At 42.2% G+C, this 16,280-nt stretch overlaps 1 protein-coding gene across 1 annotated transcript in view; it reads left to right on the top strand.

The window, feature by feature from the left end:
* Window positions 1-16,280, top strand: part of CPNE3 (copine 3) — a 61,513-nt gene that overhangs the window by 20,778 nt on the left and 24,455 nt on the right. The window contains exons 5-8 of the mRNA XM_029062627.1: window positions 3,281-3,352; window positions 5,075-5,158; window positions 6,129-6,218; window positions 12,840-12,938. Coding sequence (XP_028918460.1) covers window positions 3,281-3,352; window positions 5,075-5,158; window positions 6,129-6,218; window positions 12,840-12,938 — 345 coding nt within the window. The remainder of the gene's footprint in view (window positions 1-3,280; window positions 3,353-5,074; window positions 5,159-6,128; window positions 6,219-12,839; window positions 12,939-16,280) is intronic.

Genomic DNA, 16,280 nt, shown 5'->3' on the forward strand with positions numbered 1-16,280 from the left:
CCTGATTTGCTCCCTTCATTAATCCTCTTATCGCCATAGCACATATGTATATATCTGTAATTTATTTTTTATATATATTAATGTCCGTCACCTTCTCTAGACTGTGAGCTCATTGTGGGCAGGGAATGTCTGTTGTTATATTGTGCTCTCCCAAGTGCTTAGTACAGTGCTTTGCACACAGTAAGCGCTCAATACGATTGAATGAATGAATTCCTTCACTCCATATCAAAACACTTGGCCCCTTCCTAACCACCATTTTTAACTGTTCCCTATCTTCCGCATAGCTTTCAAACATGCCCATGTCTCCTCTGTCCTAAAAAAAAAAAAAAAACCCTTCCTCGACCCCACATCTCCCTCCAGTTATTTCCCCATCTCCCTTCTACCATTCCTCTCCAAACTCCTAGAGACAGTTGTCTATACCTGCTATCTAAAATTCCTCTCCTTCATTTCTCTCCTAGACCCCCTCCAATCTGGCTTACATCTCCTTAGCTCAACAGAAACCCCCCTCTCAAAAGCCACCAATGATCTCCTTCTTGCCCATTCCAAAGGCCACTACTCCATCCTAATCCTCCTTGACCTCTCAGCTGCCTTCACTCCCGTCGACAACCTGCTTCTCCTCGAAACATTATCCAACCTTGGGTTCATTGACACTGTCTTCTCCTGGTTCTCCTCTTATCTCTGACTTCATTCTCAGTCTCTTTGCAGACTCCTCCTCTGCCTCCTGTCTCCTAACTGTGGGGGTCCCTCAAGGTTCAGTTCTGGGTTCCCTTCTATTCTCGATCTACACCCACTCCCTTGGAGAACTCATTCGCTCCCATGGCTTCAACTACCACCTCTTTGCGGATGCTACCCAAATCTACACCTCCAGCCCTGATTACTCTCCCTCTCTGCAGTGTCACATTTCCTCCTGCCTCCTGCCTTACTTCTAGACATAGTAAGCACTTAACAAATGCCAGCATTATTATTATTATTATTACTTGAATGTCCTTTTGTCACCTGAAACTTTACATGTCCAAAACAGAACTCCTTATCTTTCCACCCAAACCCTGTCCTCCCCCTGACTTTCCCATCACTGTATATGCTACCACCATCCTTCCTGTCTCACAAGCCTATAACCTTGGTGTTATTCTTGACTCCTCTCTGTCAGTCAACCCACATGTTCAATCCATCACTAAATCCTGTTGGTCTCACCTTCAGACACTGCTAAAATCTGACCTTTCCTCTCCATCCAAACTGCTACCAGGTTAATAGAATCACTCATCCTATCTTGTCTAGATTACTGCATCAGCCTCCTTGCTGACATCCCTGCCTTCTGTCTCTCCCCACTCCAGTCCATACTTCATTCTGCTGCCCAGATCATTTTTTTTCAAAAGCATTTAGGACATGTCACCCCACCCCACTGCCTATCCACCTCTGCATCAAACAAAAACTCCTCTCCCTTGACTTGAAAGCACTCCACCACCTTACCCCCTCCTGCCTCATCTCACTACTTTTTCTGTAACCGTCTACTCGCTGTGCCTCAATATCATGTATCTCACCACTGATCCCTCACCCACGTCCTGCCTCTGGCCTGGAATGCCCTCCCTCTTCAAATCTGACAATTACTCTCCCCCACTTCAAAGCCTTACTGAAGGCACATCTCCTCCAAGAGGCCTTCCCTGACTAAGCCCCACCTTTCCTCTTCTCCCACACCGTTCTTCATATCCCTAACTTCCTCGCATTATTCTTCCCCATCCCAGCCCCACAGCACTTTTGTATAAATTTGTAATTTTTCAATATATATTAATGTCTCTCTCCCCAGCTCTAGACTGTATACTTGCTATGGGCAGGGAAAGTGTCTATTGTTGTATTGTATTTTCCCAAGCGCTTAGTACTTTGCTCTGCACAAGGTAAGCACTCAATAAATTCAATTGACTATAACAATAAACATAGACATTTCCTGCCTAAAAGGAGCTGATTCTGAGATATATAGTTACGGCAAGAATAAATTACCCTCTCTGTCGTCACTTTTATAATAATGTTGGTATTTGTTAGGCGCTTACTATGTGCCGAGCACTGTTCTAAGCGCTGGGGTAGACATAGGGGAATCAGGTTGTCCCACGTGGGGCTCACAGTCTTAATCCCCATTTTACAGATGAGGGAACTGAGGCACAGAGAAGTTAAGTGACTTGCCCACAGTCACACAGCCGACAAGTGGCAGAGCTGGGATTCGAACTCATGAGCCCTGACTCCAAAGCCCATGCTCTTTCCACTTTTGCCTGACAGTAACAGGCTAAGCATTGTCAACCAAGCCCTGCCAATACCTAACTAGTACCTGAAGGTTAACCTTCCCCCCACTTCCACCTCCAACTTCTAAATCTTAACCTTCATAGAATTCTGCGTAGGTTGACATTCTGGGACCCATCTAATCTGTCCTGGACTGTTCCCTGTTCCCTTCCTGAGGTGAGACCCATGAATGAAACAGACTTGGTTTAAGTTCTTAGTTTCCCTATTCACAACATTTGCTGTGGAAAAAAGGATGCCCTTTTCCTTTCTCCACCTTTCCTTCTCTACATATCTATAGTCAGTAATGGAGAGACTTGCTCTGTTGCATTTGCTGAAGAAGTTTCTTCAACTGGGGAATTTGCCAAATACCAAACTGTACTGTTTTCCAAGAGCTGAGTCTCAAACTCTTGGCAGTTCTTAGCACTTGGTGTCTGATTTCTTTATCAACAAAATTACTGAGCCTATCAGGAATGGGGTACATCCCATCAAGCAGCAACTAAAAACGTAGTTTTGCAATTTTATTGCTTTGAGAACACTGATTGTCTAGAATTTCAGATTATGGTTGCTGTTTAAGGACTAATATTCAGCTATGGTCAGCAAAAGTTGTTTGCATATTGGGAAGTCTAGTGCAAGAATCAGCCTGGGCCATATTCTTCCTCTAGGCTACAAGGCCGGACTTCTCTCCTTTGTTAGAGCTGGGGATTTAAAGCTGACAACCATAATTTGAAATTTTCTTCCAGTTGTGTACTGGTGAAAGACACCTGATAATCATCCAGATTGGTGTTGAGAACAGTCATTAAAATTTCATAATCATTGCTTCCCGTTATTAAAACATTTCAAATCTGGTCATTTTCCCTTGAATATGGTCACCTCTGTTGTAGAGTTGTAACTCCTTCAGAATTTTGAAATTCACTTAGGCTAGCCTGGAATGCTTTTCTGGTCTAAAAATGGTTAATCGTAGACATTGATCAGAATCCAAAGTAAATTAATTTTTCTCAAACTTGTCTCCGATCAGATTTCAGCAGAAGAAGTGAAAGATAACAGAGTGGTTTTGCTGGAAATTGAAGCCCGAAAACTGGACAATAAGGTAGGTGGTTTCCATGGGATCATTCAAGGCCTAATGTATCATTTGTCCAATCAGACGTCTGGTTGGCTTTTCAGAGGGGAAGTTGTGCAAAGAGATAGTGCTTGCTAAGATAGCTTTTATAACAAGGGAAGGAAGACCATATCAGTAGAATAATGTGCAATGGTTAAAATATCTAAGTCAGAATTTTGAAATTTTAATGTGATGCCAATTTCTGGCTTTTTATCAGATCACATAACCTCTTTTCTTCATTTTCCCCATTAAGGAGAATATATTCATTTGCCTACTTCAAAAGAAGAGTTGAATGCAAGGATCAGTATTAACTTAAACCACAAAATTAAAATTCTAATTCTAAATTCTATATAGTTGAATTTCAGTGAAGTTACAGCAGTTTGATTCATTCCATTCTCCTAATCATTGGTTGTATCTCCTTTTCACAACCAGTCACCATTACCTAGGATCAACTCAGAGGCAGATTCAAGAACAGAGTTTAAAGGTTCCACCTGTGTTACAAACCCAAGCAGCAATCGCCTTTGGGGAAAGGTCATTAAACTGTTATTATAAAGTTCCGTTTGTGCTCAGGGGGAAAATAACATTACCTCCATCTAATAAAGTGTGATATTATTGCAGGTCCGGAAAAACATGAGCCCAGATTCCAGTCGGTGACCATGTAATTAGCTGTCATTTCACATGATTCCCTATAGCTGCTAAAAAGCTTTTAGATTCGGCTTTTTCAAACTGTTCCGAAGGCCAGGGCCTGTAATTTGCCTTAACGAAGCCATACACTGTGCCCTTGACAAGTTGCAGAACAAGGGGATTTATTGTGTGGATAGGATTTGGGGAGAAAAGCAGGAGCAGTTGGAAGGAAAGCAAGGTGATAGGACTTAAACTTGGTGAAGCTGCCTTTTCAGTACATTGTTCAAGCAAGGTTCTAAAGGTGGACAAGGGTCTCCTCTAGCCCAAAAATTTAATTCTGGCTCCCTGAGTAACTTGTTGGTTCTTCTACTGGAGACGTAAATGGCTTTTCATTGGTGAGGGAGGCAACCTGATGTTCAGGTAGCTGACACTCAGGAATATTTAGGAGACAAGCCTACGTTTTGGTAGTTCATTTTGAAGCTCTCGTTAAGGTAGCTGGTATGGCTACCCCGGAACTTGGAGGTTTAATGGAGCCAATTCTTTGCGATGGGGACTCACCTGCCCTCCCCTCCCAAAAGACAGAGGATGATAATAATAACAGTAAGGGTCGTATTAAGCGCTTACTATGTATCAAGCACTGTTTTAAGCATTGGGGTAGATAGAAGCTATTTAGGTTGGACGCAGTCCCTGTCCACATGGGGCTAACAGTCTTAATCCTCATTTTACAGATGAGGTAACTGAGGCCCAGAGAAATGAAGTGGCCTGCCCAAACAAGGTGCATATCCGGATTAGAACCCAGGTCCTTCTGACTCCCAGGCCTGTACTCTATTCCGTGCTCTATCCACTAGGCAATATTGCTTCCCTATGTGTTCCATGTGGCTGTTGTGTTTCTGCCCAACCCCCCTTCCCATTCCTTGCCCACCCCCAGCCCATGAAGACTCTGATAACAAAGGTGCCAAATCAACCAGAACTGATGGGTGGCTTCTTTTAAGGTGGATTAGCACCGGCACTAGTTCCTTAACATAAACCAGAGCTTTAAGGAATTTTGATGTGTACATCTAATGGAAGAAATTATTTTTTTGAATGCAGGATTTATTTGGAAAATCTGACCCATATCTGGAATTTCACAAGCAGACATCAGAGGGAAACTGGCTTATGGTTCACCGAACAGAGGTAAATGGCTGAGTTTGGATAGGATTTTGTTTGGGTGTCATTTATTTGAATTTTGGGATTTCTGTGGGTATTCCAGAACGCCTCATGTGGTATAAATTAATAAAACATACCATTCCATAGAAAAATTCCCCAGTTCAGACATGAATTAAATTAGAGGTAGCCATTCAGAGTCCCAGTTGTAAATCTAAGTGGAACTTCTAAATAATCGTTAGGGCATATAAAGGTGGCTATTTCTCCTTTGTGCTTCTTGAATTCTTGCCACATTATGAATGCCCCATGGTGCAGGCACAACCATACCAAGGTGTGCCAACTGTGGAACTTGCTCCAGTTCTGTCTGCCAGGGGGTGCCTTTAGGCGGGTGAGGAGAAGGATGGGCAAGTGGAATGTACCTAAGGCTGGGGTGGAGGTGGTGGTTCATGATACTGCTTTTTCCAGCATTCCGCTGTCCTTTTTCTCGGTCCAGCTACAGACAGTGGTGGTAAAGAAAATGGCTGGAGGGAATGTGAGGAGAGGGCTTGTTGGGTTTCATCAGAGATGCAAGAATGTCCAGGCCTAGCTCTAATTGGGCATGCCACCCTCTTCTTCACAGTCATGACACCATTTGCTGAGCCTTCTCTTCTTTTCCCAATTAACCAGTAAAAGAACATAAGTGATCTGGGGAAGACTAATTGTCTAATTGGACATTTCTGTTTTTCTCTGCATTCAGTCTTTCTGCACTGCTATATGGAGCTGAATGTTTCTTGACAACACCCTTAGTTAATCCCTCCTGGGATCCAAAGATGGCTTTGTAATGATTTACGGTAGGGAGTGCCTTTAGAGATTCTGTCAAAGAAAACTTTCCTATAAAAGATCCCTTCCAGTCTGATTAGTGTGTAAAGAAGAAGGTCGACTGTGATCACGTGTAATTTAGTAAAAGCATGTTGTTTGACTAAAGAGAACTTTATAGCTAACCATTAAACTTTTTTTATAGGTTATTAAAAACAATTTGAATCCTGTTTGGAGGCCTTTTAAGGTCTCTCTTAATTCTCTGTGTTATGGAGACATGGACAAAACAATCAAGGTAACTTTTACCTTTTTGGCGTACCCACAGGTTCTTCTTCTGAAACAGTATCTGCAGAACCAAGTCACTTGGTGTAACAGTTCTCTAGGAGCTTCACTTCAGGTTCTTTAGAGAAATCCAATGTGGACAGTTTGTCTTTTAGGAAAGAAATCGGTCTAAAGTAATAGAAATAGCCAGGTCTTTTTCCAAAAATCATATGACTGGATGTTATGATGTCTCCAATTCTGTGGTTTATTTTCCTGCCCTTTGCATCGATTTCTTGTGAAATATCCATCTCTTTGAATGTCCTTTCCTCAGAAGACTTTCTCTTGTTTTGCCCTTAGCTAGGCTTAACTTAAATGTTTAAGTGGATCTTATATTCCTTAGTCCTCACCAAGATACCTGCCAAAGAAGGCAGATTTTCTCTCTTAACCTAGAGAAACGTCTCTAGGATTATTGGCATTGGAGGAGAATTTATATACGGGCTCATATTTCCAGTTTTTTTCTTCCGTGGCTTTAAAGGGAAATAGGAGCATTTATTTAAGAAAGGCTTTGAGATTCCACGCCTTTACAAGTTCACACAAGTTGGCATATTTGGAGGTAGATGTTCAGAATTTAGCCTTTGAGTTAGTGCTGTTTCTCTAGGTCACATGTTAGGAAAGCTTTCAAAATATAATACAAAGACAGGTTTAGTACAGGCTTATTATACTTAGCTGTTCCAGAGAAGCTCCTGGTTGGAAGGAAGGGGAGGGAAAGGGTAGATGGGTATTACGAGGACTTGGAACCAAGCACATTCTTCCTCCCCCTTCCTCCCACAGTTTTTGGTATCCCTGGCCCCAGAATTTTTACTTTTGCTACAGAAAGAGGACCGGACTTATAAGAGACCTGGAAAAGTGCATGCCTGCTGCCATTGAGAATAATAATAATTATGGTATTTATTAAGCACTTTCTAGGTGTCAGGCACTGTACTAAGTCTGAGAAGCAAGATAAAGTGAGTGTGGAGTGCCCACTGTACCCACCCTCTTGGGTTCAGAATCAGAGGGAATTGTCATTAGCTCGGGGGACTCAACAGCCAGATCAATCAGATCTCACCTAGGTGGAGGAAGCACTCAGTAGGCAGATGTACTCACCAATAAGAACCTGCTTAGGGGAACCAAATCAGAAGGGGTGGGAGGGTCAGGAGAAGCATAAATCTATGCTTTAATTGGAGGAATTTATCTATGCTTTAATTGGAGGAATTTATGCTGTAATTGGAGGAATTTATCAGTGCTTTAAGTGGAGGAATTTGAAGGGCAAAGGTCGCCTGGAAGCCTTTCATTTATAGGTTTCCTGCTTGCTAGTATCTACCTAGTATCTAATATGCTTTTTCTTCTAACTCCATTGTATACTTCTTCATGCATGATCTTTTTAACCCTTTCCCAGTCTCTTCACTTCCTAACTTTCTGATAATCCATTAAGTACTTATTGTTCTTGAATTTACCTTTATCCTTTCAGAACCTATTGATCTCTTTTCAACCACAGATTCTTGTGGTAACAAATCCTATGTTTATCATCTGCAGTGTGAAGTGTTAACCTGTTTACTCTGAAGCTATCTTTTAGTTTTACTTGGGATTGTCCCTGTCCCTGTGATGTGGGATTTGGTGAATAACAATTCCAAGTAATCTCATCCCTTTTCAGCATTCTCCTTTCCACAGAATAATGACTTTTTCAATCTATCCTTGTGTGGAAGATGATCTTCACCTCTGACCATCCTGGTTGTCCTTTTCGATACCTTCTCAAATATGATTGTGTATTTTCTAAAGTTCAAAAACTAGAACACACAATATTTCTGTTTCAACATATTGGTAGAACTTTTTTCATAGAACAGGTTCCTGTCGGATCAAAATAGGCAAAGAATTCCAGATGCAAGGTTATTAACTGTTTTTTTTCCCATTTAAAATGATTTGTTAAAGATTAAACAATGTTTCTTTAAATTTTTCTACTCACAGTGGCATGCTTAAAGGGCTATTTTAATGTAGTAAGTAAACTGGCTTTCTCTAGTGAATGACTTTTCTTCTTTGTACTCTAGTGAATGCCTCCTCTCATTCCTTTTTTCAGTTTGTGGGTTCACTAAATATGCACAAACTGACTTTGTGTCAACACCCCATTATTTCCGAGTTTAATTTTTGTTTGCGGTGAGTCTTCTCCAAATGCGAGCCTCTTTTGTGGGGGGCGGGGGAGAAGGTATCTCAGATCTTGTAGGTGGAGAGTGAAGAGGGTGCAAATCACTTATAATTTTTGCTGCTCCATGCCCTTGCTTTGGCATGCAAAAATCTCCAGAGACCTCCTGGGTACAGGAAAGCAATTAGCTGTGCATTTGTCCATCTCACCTGCAATGGGAATGCATCAGTAATTTGGTGTTGTGTGGTGTGGTGTGCAATCTTGTGTGTTGTGTAATCTGTGCATTTTTGTATTTTATATCTTATATGTATTATTGATGTGTTAGATAAGCAACCATTTAGTAATAAGCAGTGAATCATCCATCAGTCATATATATTGAGCATTTTCTGTGCACAGAGCACTGTACTAAGTACTTAGGAGAGCATAAAACAACAGAGTTGGTAGACCCGTACGGTGCCCACAAGGAACTTACAGTGTAGAGGGGAAGACAGACATTAATGTAAATAAGTTGTGGATATGTACATTAGTAATGTGGGTTACAAATCCAATTGCATGGATGAGTAGGGGAAATGATGGCTTAGTCAGGGAAGGCCTCTTGGAGGAGATGTGATTTTAATGAGGCTTTGAAGGTGGGGAGAGTGGTAATTTGTCAGATATGAAGGGGGAGGGAGTTCCAGGCCTAAGGAAAAAAAGAACAAGTCACTGACAAAGGGGTGTTAACATCCCAAAGAGAAGATGAACAAATTACCCAGCAGAGAGAAAAGGACTTTCTTTTTTTTATTTTGACCACTCCTTGTTAACAACAGGGAGCAAGAGGCCAGTTTTGTAGGCTTACTGCCTGTTGCTTCTAGGCTGTATTAAATCTCTTGAGGCTTTGTGGGATCCCAAGTCCTCCTCTCCTCCTCACACTGGATGACTGATCCATACACAGGTAGAGGGCCTGAAATTTGTACAGGAAATGTCTGCACTTTTCATAAAGAAAAAATCCCTATAAAAATTCTATCTCAGTGCGAACTGAGCAGGGGTAAGGATTTCCTCTCATTTCCTTTTTGCAAAAATCTCTGCTTCCCCAAAGCTTTATGCTTGTCTCTATGTGAGTCGGTGTTTGTGTATGCATAACATGAAATCTGTGTTTTCAGTATTGTGTAAGTCTCTTTAGAATATCTCACGGGTTTTATAGAAAGGCTATTCTCTTCTGCTATGTGATCTTGGGCAAGTCATTTAATTTTTCTGGGCCTCAGTTTCCTCAGCTGTAAAATTGGGATCACATACCTGTTCTTCCTCCCCGTTAGGCTGGAAACCCCATGTGGGACAAGGACTGTGGGAATTTTCTTTTAAATATATTTGTTAATCACTTACTATATGTCAAGCACTATTCTAAGCACTGAAATAGATATAAGATAATCAGGTTGGACACAGCCCCTGTCCCTCATAGGACTCACAATTTACATCAGAGGGAGAAGGATTTGATCCTCATTTCATAGATGAGGTAACTCAGGCACAAAGAAATTGAGTGAGTTCCGTAAGATTGCAAGTGGCAGAGTAGGTCATCTGACTCGCAAGCCCTTACTCTTTCCACTGGGCCATGCTGCTTCTCGGTTTGGTCATATTATATCAATCATAGTGCTTGGCTCATAGTGTTTAACAAAGGCAAATTATTATTTCAGATATCTCTTTTTGATTTCCAGAAGATGTAGGAATGTTTCATTAAAATAGGAGTTCATTGTCTTTGCTTCTGAAACTACCAAGGAGCAAAGGAAAGTTATTTGATTGAAAGTAAAGGAGGGGTCAGAATAGCCACAACTATTAAAATTGGTCAGAAAATAGTCACTGGAGATGAAATCATCTGTAACCTTTGGGTAACATCTCTCATTGGTTAGCAGCATTGGGATCTCTTGGTGTGCAGTGTATCGTATGCAACGTATCAGTAGTACAAGACATGGTCCCTTTATTGGGCACTAGATGTGGTTATTTAGATCAGATTATAGTACCGTTCTTTAATTCTCTCAGGTAGGAAACAGTGTGACTTAGCAGAAAGAGCATGGTCCTGGGCGTCAGGGAACCTACTTCTAATCCTACTCTTCCACTTAATAATAATAATAATGATTATAGTATTTAAGTGCTTACTATGTGCCAAGCACTGTTCTATGCGCTGTAGTAAATACAAGGTAATCAGGTTGTCCCGTGTGGGGCTCACAGTCTCAAACCCCACTTTACAGATGAGGTAACTAAGGCACAGAGAAGTTAGGTGACTTGCCCAAGGTCACTCAGCAGACAAGTGGTGGATCCGGGATTAGAATCCACGACCTCTGTCTCCCAAACCCATGATCTTGCCACTAGGCTATGCTGCTGTGTGACCTTGGGTCAGTCACTTAACTTCCCTGTGCCTCAGTTACTTCATCTATGAAATGAGGATTGAGACTGGGACCACTATGTGAACCCGATTTTCTTGTACCTCCCCAGTGTTTAGAACAGTGCCTGGCACATGGTATACAATAAACAACTATCATAAAAAATGATAGAACCGAATGAAATATAGAGTTGAATAAGCAGCAGTGGAGGTTATATCCTTATCATCTTTCCAGTTTTCTGTTGGATGAGTGACAAACCTCTTCATTTCAAGAATTGGTCTATCTTTCAATTTCCTTAGTAGACTGGGATCTCTCTGTAGCATTTCTGCTGGAATGTCCTAGCAAAAGGTGGGAGAGAAGAATGATGAAATACAATTCCTAAATATATCAGAGAGTTTAGTTGTGAGTGTTTGTTTAAAACTCCATAATAATAATTATTATTATCATGCTTCTTAAGTACTTACTGTGTGCCACGTACTGTTCTAAGTGCTGGGGTAGATACAAGTTAATCAGGTTGGACACAGTCCCTGTCCCCCATAGGGCTCACACTCTTAATCCCCATTTTATAGATGAGGTAACTGAGGGCCAGAGAAGTGGAGTGACTTGCTCAAGGTCACACATCATTCATTCATTCATTCAGTAGTATTTATTGAGCGCTTACTATGTGCAGAACACTGTACTAAGCGCTTGGGATGAACAAGTCGGCAACAGATAGAGACAGTCCCTGCCGTTTGACGGGCTTACAGTCTAATCGGGGGAGACGGACAGACAAGAACAATGGCAATAAATAGAGTCAAGGGGAAGAACATATCGTAAAAACAATGGCAACTAAATAGAATCAAGGCGATGTACAATTCATTAACAAAATAAATAGGGTAACGAAAATATATACAGTTGAGCGGACGAGTACAGTGCTGTGGGGATGGGAAGGGAGAGGTGGAGGAGCAGAGGGAAAAGGGGAAAAAGAGGGTTTAGCTGCGGAGAGGTAAAGGGGGGATGGCAGAGGGAGTAGAGGGAGAAGAGGAGCTCAGTCTGGGAAGGCCTCTTGGAGGAGGTGATTTTTAAGTAAGGTTTTGAAGAGGGAAAGAGAATCAGTTTGGCGGAGGTGAGGAGGGAGGGCGTTCCAGGACCGCGGGAGGACGTGACCCAGGGGTCGACGGCGGGATAGGTGAGACACGTGGCACATCAGACACGTGGCAGATCCAGGATTAGAACCCAGGTCCTTCAGACTCCCAGGCTCATGCTCTTTTCCATCAATGCTGCCATTGTACCTCCCAAGCCAAGCTCTTTTAGCAAAGTGTTCAGAAACTGGTAGGTAATGCTTGGACACCTTGTAAATGCTGAGCTCACATACCTGTTGCCCACCTTCCCCCCCCCCCCCCCCCATTTTCCAAGCTCACCCGATACTGTTCTCTTGAAGAGAGGTCGTGTCATTTTGGGTTAGTTTAGATGGAACCTTTGAGTTCGAATTCTCCACTCTTCCTTTTTGCCTAAGAAATCCTGTTCCTGAAATGACATACATCATTCTAATCTTAATCTGGCATGTCTCCCATCAGAATGCAGCCAGGGAAACTAGATTCGTCAGTTCTTTAGTGGAATAGTCAGGTAAACTGGCCACATAGCAGGTTGGCTGGGTCCTGGCTTTTCTTGTTGCTAGCCTTTTGGCAATTACACTATTTTTGCATAATCCCAGACCACAAAGCAGAGGAAGGATGATGAAACAGAAAGTTCATTTGATTACCTTATCAAAGGCTTGATGGGGAAGGAGTCTGAAACTGTTTGATAAAATGTGATTCTTGGGTGATTTATGGATTTCGTTTATGTGGACTATCCCGGCCCAACATTAATACAGAGGTGGCACACTCGACTGGATCATGGAACTGGTCTGGAACTTGCTTCTACTCTGAATACTGGTCCGTTAGTGTGGGCTGAGGTACACAGGAGGACAGCAGAGACCATATGCTAAGAATTGGTCAGGTTTTGTTGTTCATGGCATTGTAGTAAATGCTTGAGCATTTTACTATTTTTAATTCTGGTTGTGACATTTAGTGATGGGACATAAGTAAGGGGTTTGCCATTCCCACTGAAAATGAGGTGGTTTTTGCTGATCTTTTGTTATCTTGAATTTCAGGTGGAGTGTTATGACTATGATAGCGATGGGTCGCATGATCTTATTGGAACTTTTCATGCTACCATGACAAAGCTAAAAGAAGCCACTCGAAACTCACCAGTAAGTATTGTCCTGCCAGTACCACATGTATTCTGTACTAATAAAAGGGCCCATGTTGCCCAGGGCGAGTTCATTTTTTAAAATGGAAATTTATATTTCTGACTCAAATCTGTACAGAGCAAATCTAATTCTTTGTGCCAAACCAGAATTCACAGGGAAATCATCTTGGTATTATTATTATTATTATTACTATTTTTGTTGTTTTTAAAAGGTATTTAAGTGCATACTCTGTACCAGGCACTGTACTAAAAGCTGGAGTAGATCCAAGTAATGCGGTTGGACACAGTCCATGTCTCACACTGGGCTCACAATCTTAATCCCCATTTTACTAATGAGGTAACTGAAACCCAGGGAAGTGAAGTGACTTGCTCAAGGTCACACAGTAGACAAGTGGCAGAGCCGGGATTAGAACTAGGGTTCTTCTGACTCTGAAACCTGTGCTCTTTCCAGGAAGCAACACTGCTTCTTGAGTAATAATAATTGTGATATTTGTTAAGTGCTCACTATTTGCCAGTCACTGTACTAAGTGCTGGGGTAGATTCAAGGTAAGTGGCTGGACACAATCCCTGACCCAGTCCCATACAGGGCTTGTAGTCTACCTACTGAGGGCAAAGCACTGTCCTAGGAGACTGTGCTAGAAACAGGAGGTTATAATCTCATGAGAGAGATACAGACCAAAATTATTTGCAATTAGTTGGAGCAGTAGGAAGGACAAATTTGTCATGCTATTACTGGTAGAAAAGTCTCTCTCTGTCCCTCTCTCTCTCTGTCTCTCTCACACGCACACACACACATGCACACAAACACGTATGTGCAATGTTGATATAGTCCTGAACATCTAGTCCCATCCTGAGAATCCTGCTGTCAGGATGCCCATCTCATTGGTGAGTAGCATTTCCAGCTCTGTAGTTAGCTGCTGCCCTGAGGAGGCTCCTGACAATCTCCAGAGTCCAGGATGGCTGGCAGTTCAGTAAGAGGAAACTTGGCACAGTACCCTAGAGAACCTTGGGCAGCTGCTGACAAACAGGTGGACCCTCATTTAGAGGCCAATCAGAAATGTGGTGCATGCAGTTACAGGGCCAGCATTTACTTGCCGCGCAGGCTCAAATGACTTCCTGCCGATCTGGAAAAATGACTTCAAAAAAGTTTTAACAAATTCCTCTCTTTGAATTAGATGAGGTCTAGTTACATTCACACCCTGAAGAAACATTAGGGTTTGGAATTTTTCTAGTCAAATGTTGGTTTTCTGTCCATGTAAGCTTAGTCAATGCATTTATATTTTGGACTTTACATGTGTTACAATAAAGTACCATGTTTGCCTCTAAATCATATATGTGATTAATGCCGTAAAGGTCATTGGGCTTCAAGTAAAAGAAGGGTAGGACTCAGTTGAGGAATCCCATAATAAGTTTAGTCTTAGAAGCGCCCTTTTAGTTGGTTAAATAATAGTGTGTTTGACCTGGAGTAGTGTAAATGATAGTTGTCAGGGCAGATGCTTTCCAAAGGCAATGAAAATCTCAATACCTGGGGCTTCATGGGACAGTGAAATCCTTCTCTTAATAGGAGTTTTTGCAGTCTGTCCTTCTCTTTGTCCCCTCTTGCTGTTTTCACCAAACACAGCAAAAGGATCAAAAGTTCCAGTGATTTCTGATAGTATTAACAGAGATGACAAATTTTAAGAGATTTGGAATACCTGCTCCTTTGGCTGGCTCAGTTTAGAATTCTGGACTTAAAATGGTGAAGTTCTTGAAGGTGAAGACCCCCAGCAAAAATCACTTTTGAAGAGAACCCCCCCTCCCAGGACCTAGGGAGTTTCATGTGAAGGGTGGATATTTCAGTGATGTGATACCTAGCATTGCTTCTTCAAACAGTCCTGGGAGTTAATATACTTGATCTCTAGATCCAGTTCTGCCCCAGACCTACTGAGTGATCTGGGGCAACTTATCCTTTCTGCATCGGGGAAACAGTGTGGCTCAGTGGAAAGAGCCTGGGCTTCGGAGTCAGGCGTCATGGGTTCGATTCCCGGCTCTTCCACTTGTCAGATGTGTGACTGTGGGCAAGTCACTTAACTTCTCTGTGCCTCAGTTACCTCATCTGTAAAATGTGGATTAACTGTGAGCCTCACATGGGACAACCTGATTACCCTGTATCTACCCCAGTGCTTAGAACAGTGCTCTACACATAGTAAGCGCTTACCAAATACCAACATTATTATTATTATCTCATTTTTCTAATCAGCAAAAGAGGGAGACAAACCTTGTACCCTCACATCACAGATGTTTTAGGGATAAGTGAAAGTAGTGATGCCAAGGTGCTATAGGAAAAAAAGCAGCATAGAAATTCATTCATTCATTCAATAGTATTTATTGAGCGCTTACTATGTGCCGAGCACTGTACTAAGCGCTTTGAATGTACAAATCGGTAACAGATAGAGACAGTCCCTGCCCTTTGACAGGCTTACAGTCTAATCGGGGGAGCTGGACAGACAAGAACAGTAGTAATAAATAGAATCTAGGGGGTGAACATCTCATTAAAACAATAGCAAATAAATAGAATTAAGGCAAGGAATTATTATTGAATCCAATTCTGGCGGCTGCCTAGGAAACCTCAGGCTATCGCAAGTCCTAGACCTGCACTGGGAAATGTCTTCTCTGCCCATGTTGCACACAGATTTTGCAGCAGACTTGCATGGCAGCTAGTTATGCTCTAACCCCTTCCAACGTCAGTAGAGCCAGTAGTGGCATTGAAGGAGCTTGACTTCCTGGCTACAGATCTTTCCATCTGCCCTTTCTTTTCCAACCAAACAGCCACCATGCTGGTTTATCAGTCATTCAATCAATTGTATTTATTGAGTGCTTAATGTGTGCAGAATACTGTACCAAGTGCTTGGGAGAGTACAATATTATAGGGGCGGTAGAGACATTATCTGTCCATAAAGAGGTTTAGGGCCTGTCATAACCTGACTTGACACTATATCAGCTTCCTCACTTTTCTGCCTGCCCTCAATCTTTCTCTTCTCCAGGTCGTATGTCACTCCACTACCCTGATGTTTTTTCTAAAACATCATTCTGTCCACATTCCCCCACTCTAGAAAAACTCCCAGTTATCCGTGGCTCAGTGGAAAGAGCCCGGGCTTGGAAGTCAGATGTCATGGGTTCGAATCCTGGCTCTACCACCTGTCAGCTGTGTGAGTGTGAGCAAGTCGCTTCACTTCTCTGTGCCTCAGTTACCTCATCTGTAAAATGGGGATTAACTGTGACCCTCACATGGGACAACCTGATGACCCTGTGTCTACCCCAGCGCTTAGAACAGTGCTCTGCACATAGTAAGCACTTAACAAAT

Source organism: Ornithorhynchus anatinus, chromosome 4 (assembly GCF_004115215.2).
Source record: "Ornithorhynchus anatinus isolate Pmale09 chromosome 4, mOrnAna1.pri.v4, whole genome shotgun sequence".
NCBI lineage: Eukaryota > Metazoa > Chordata > Mammalia > Monotremata > Ornithorhynchidae > Ornithorhynchus > Ornithorhynchus anatinus.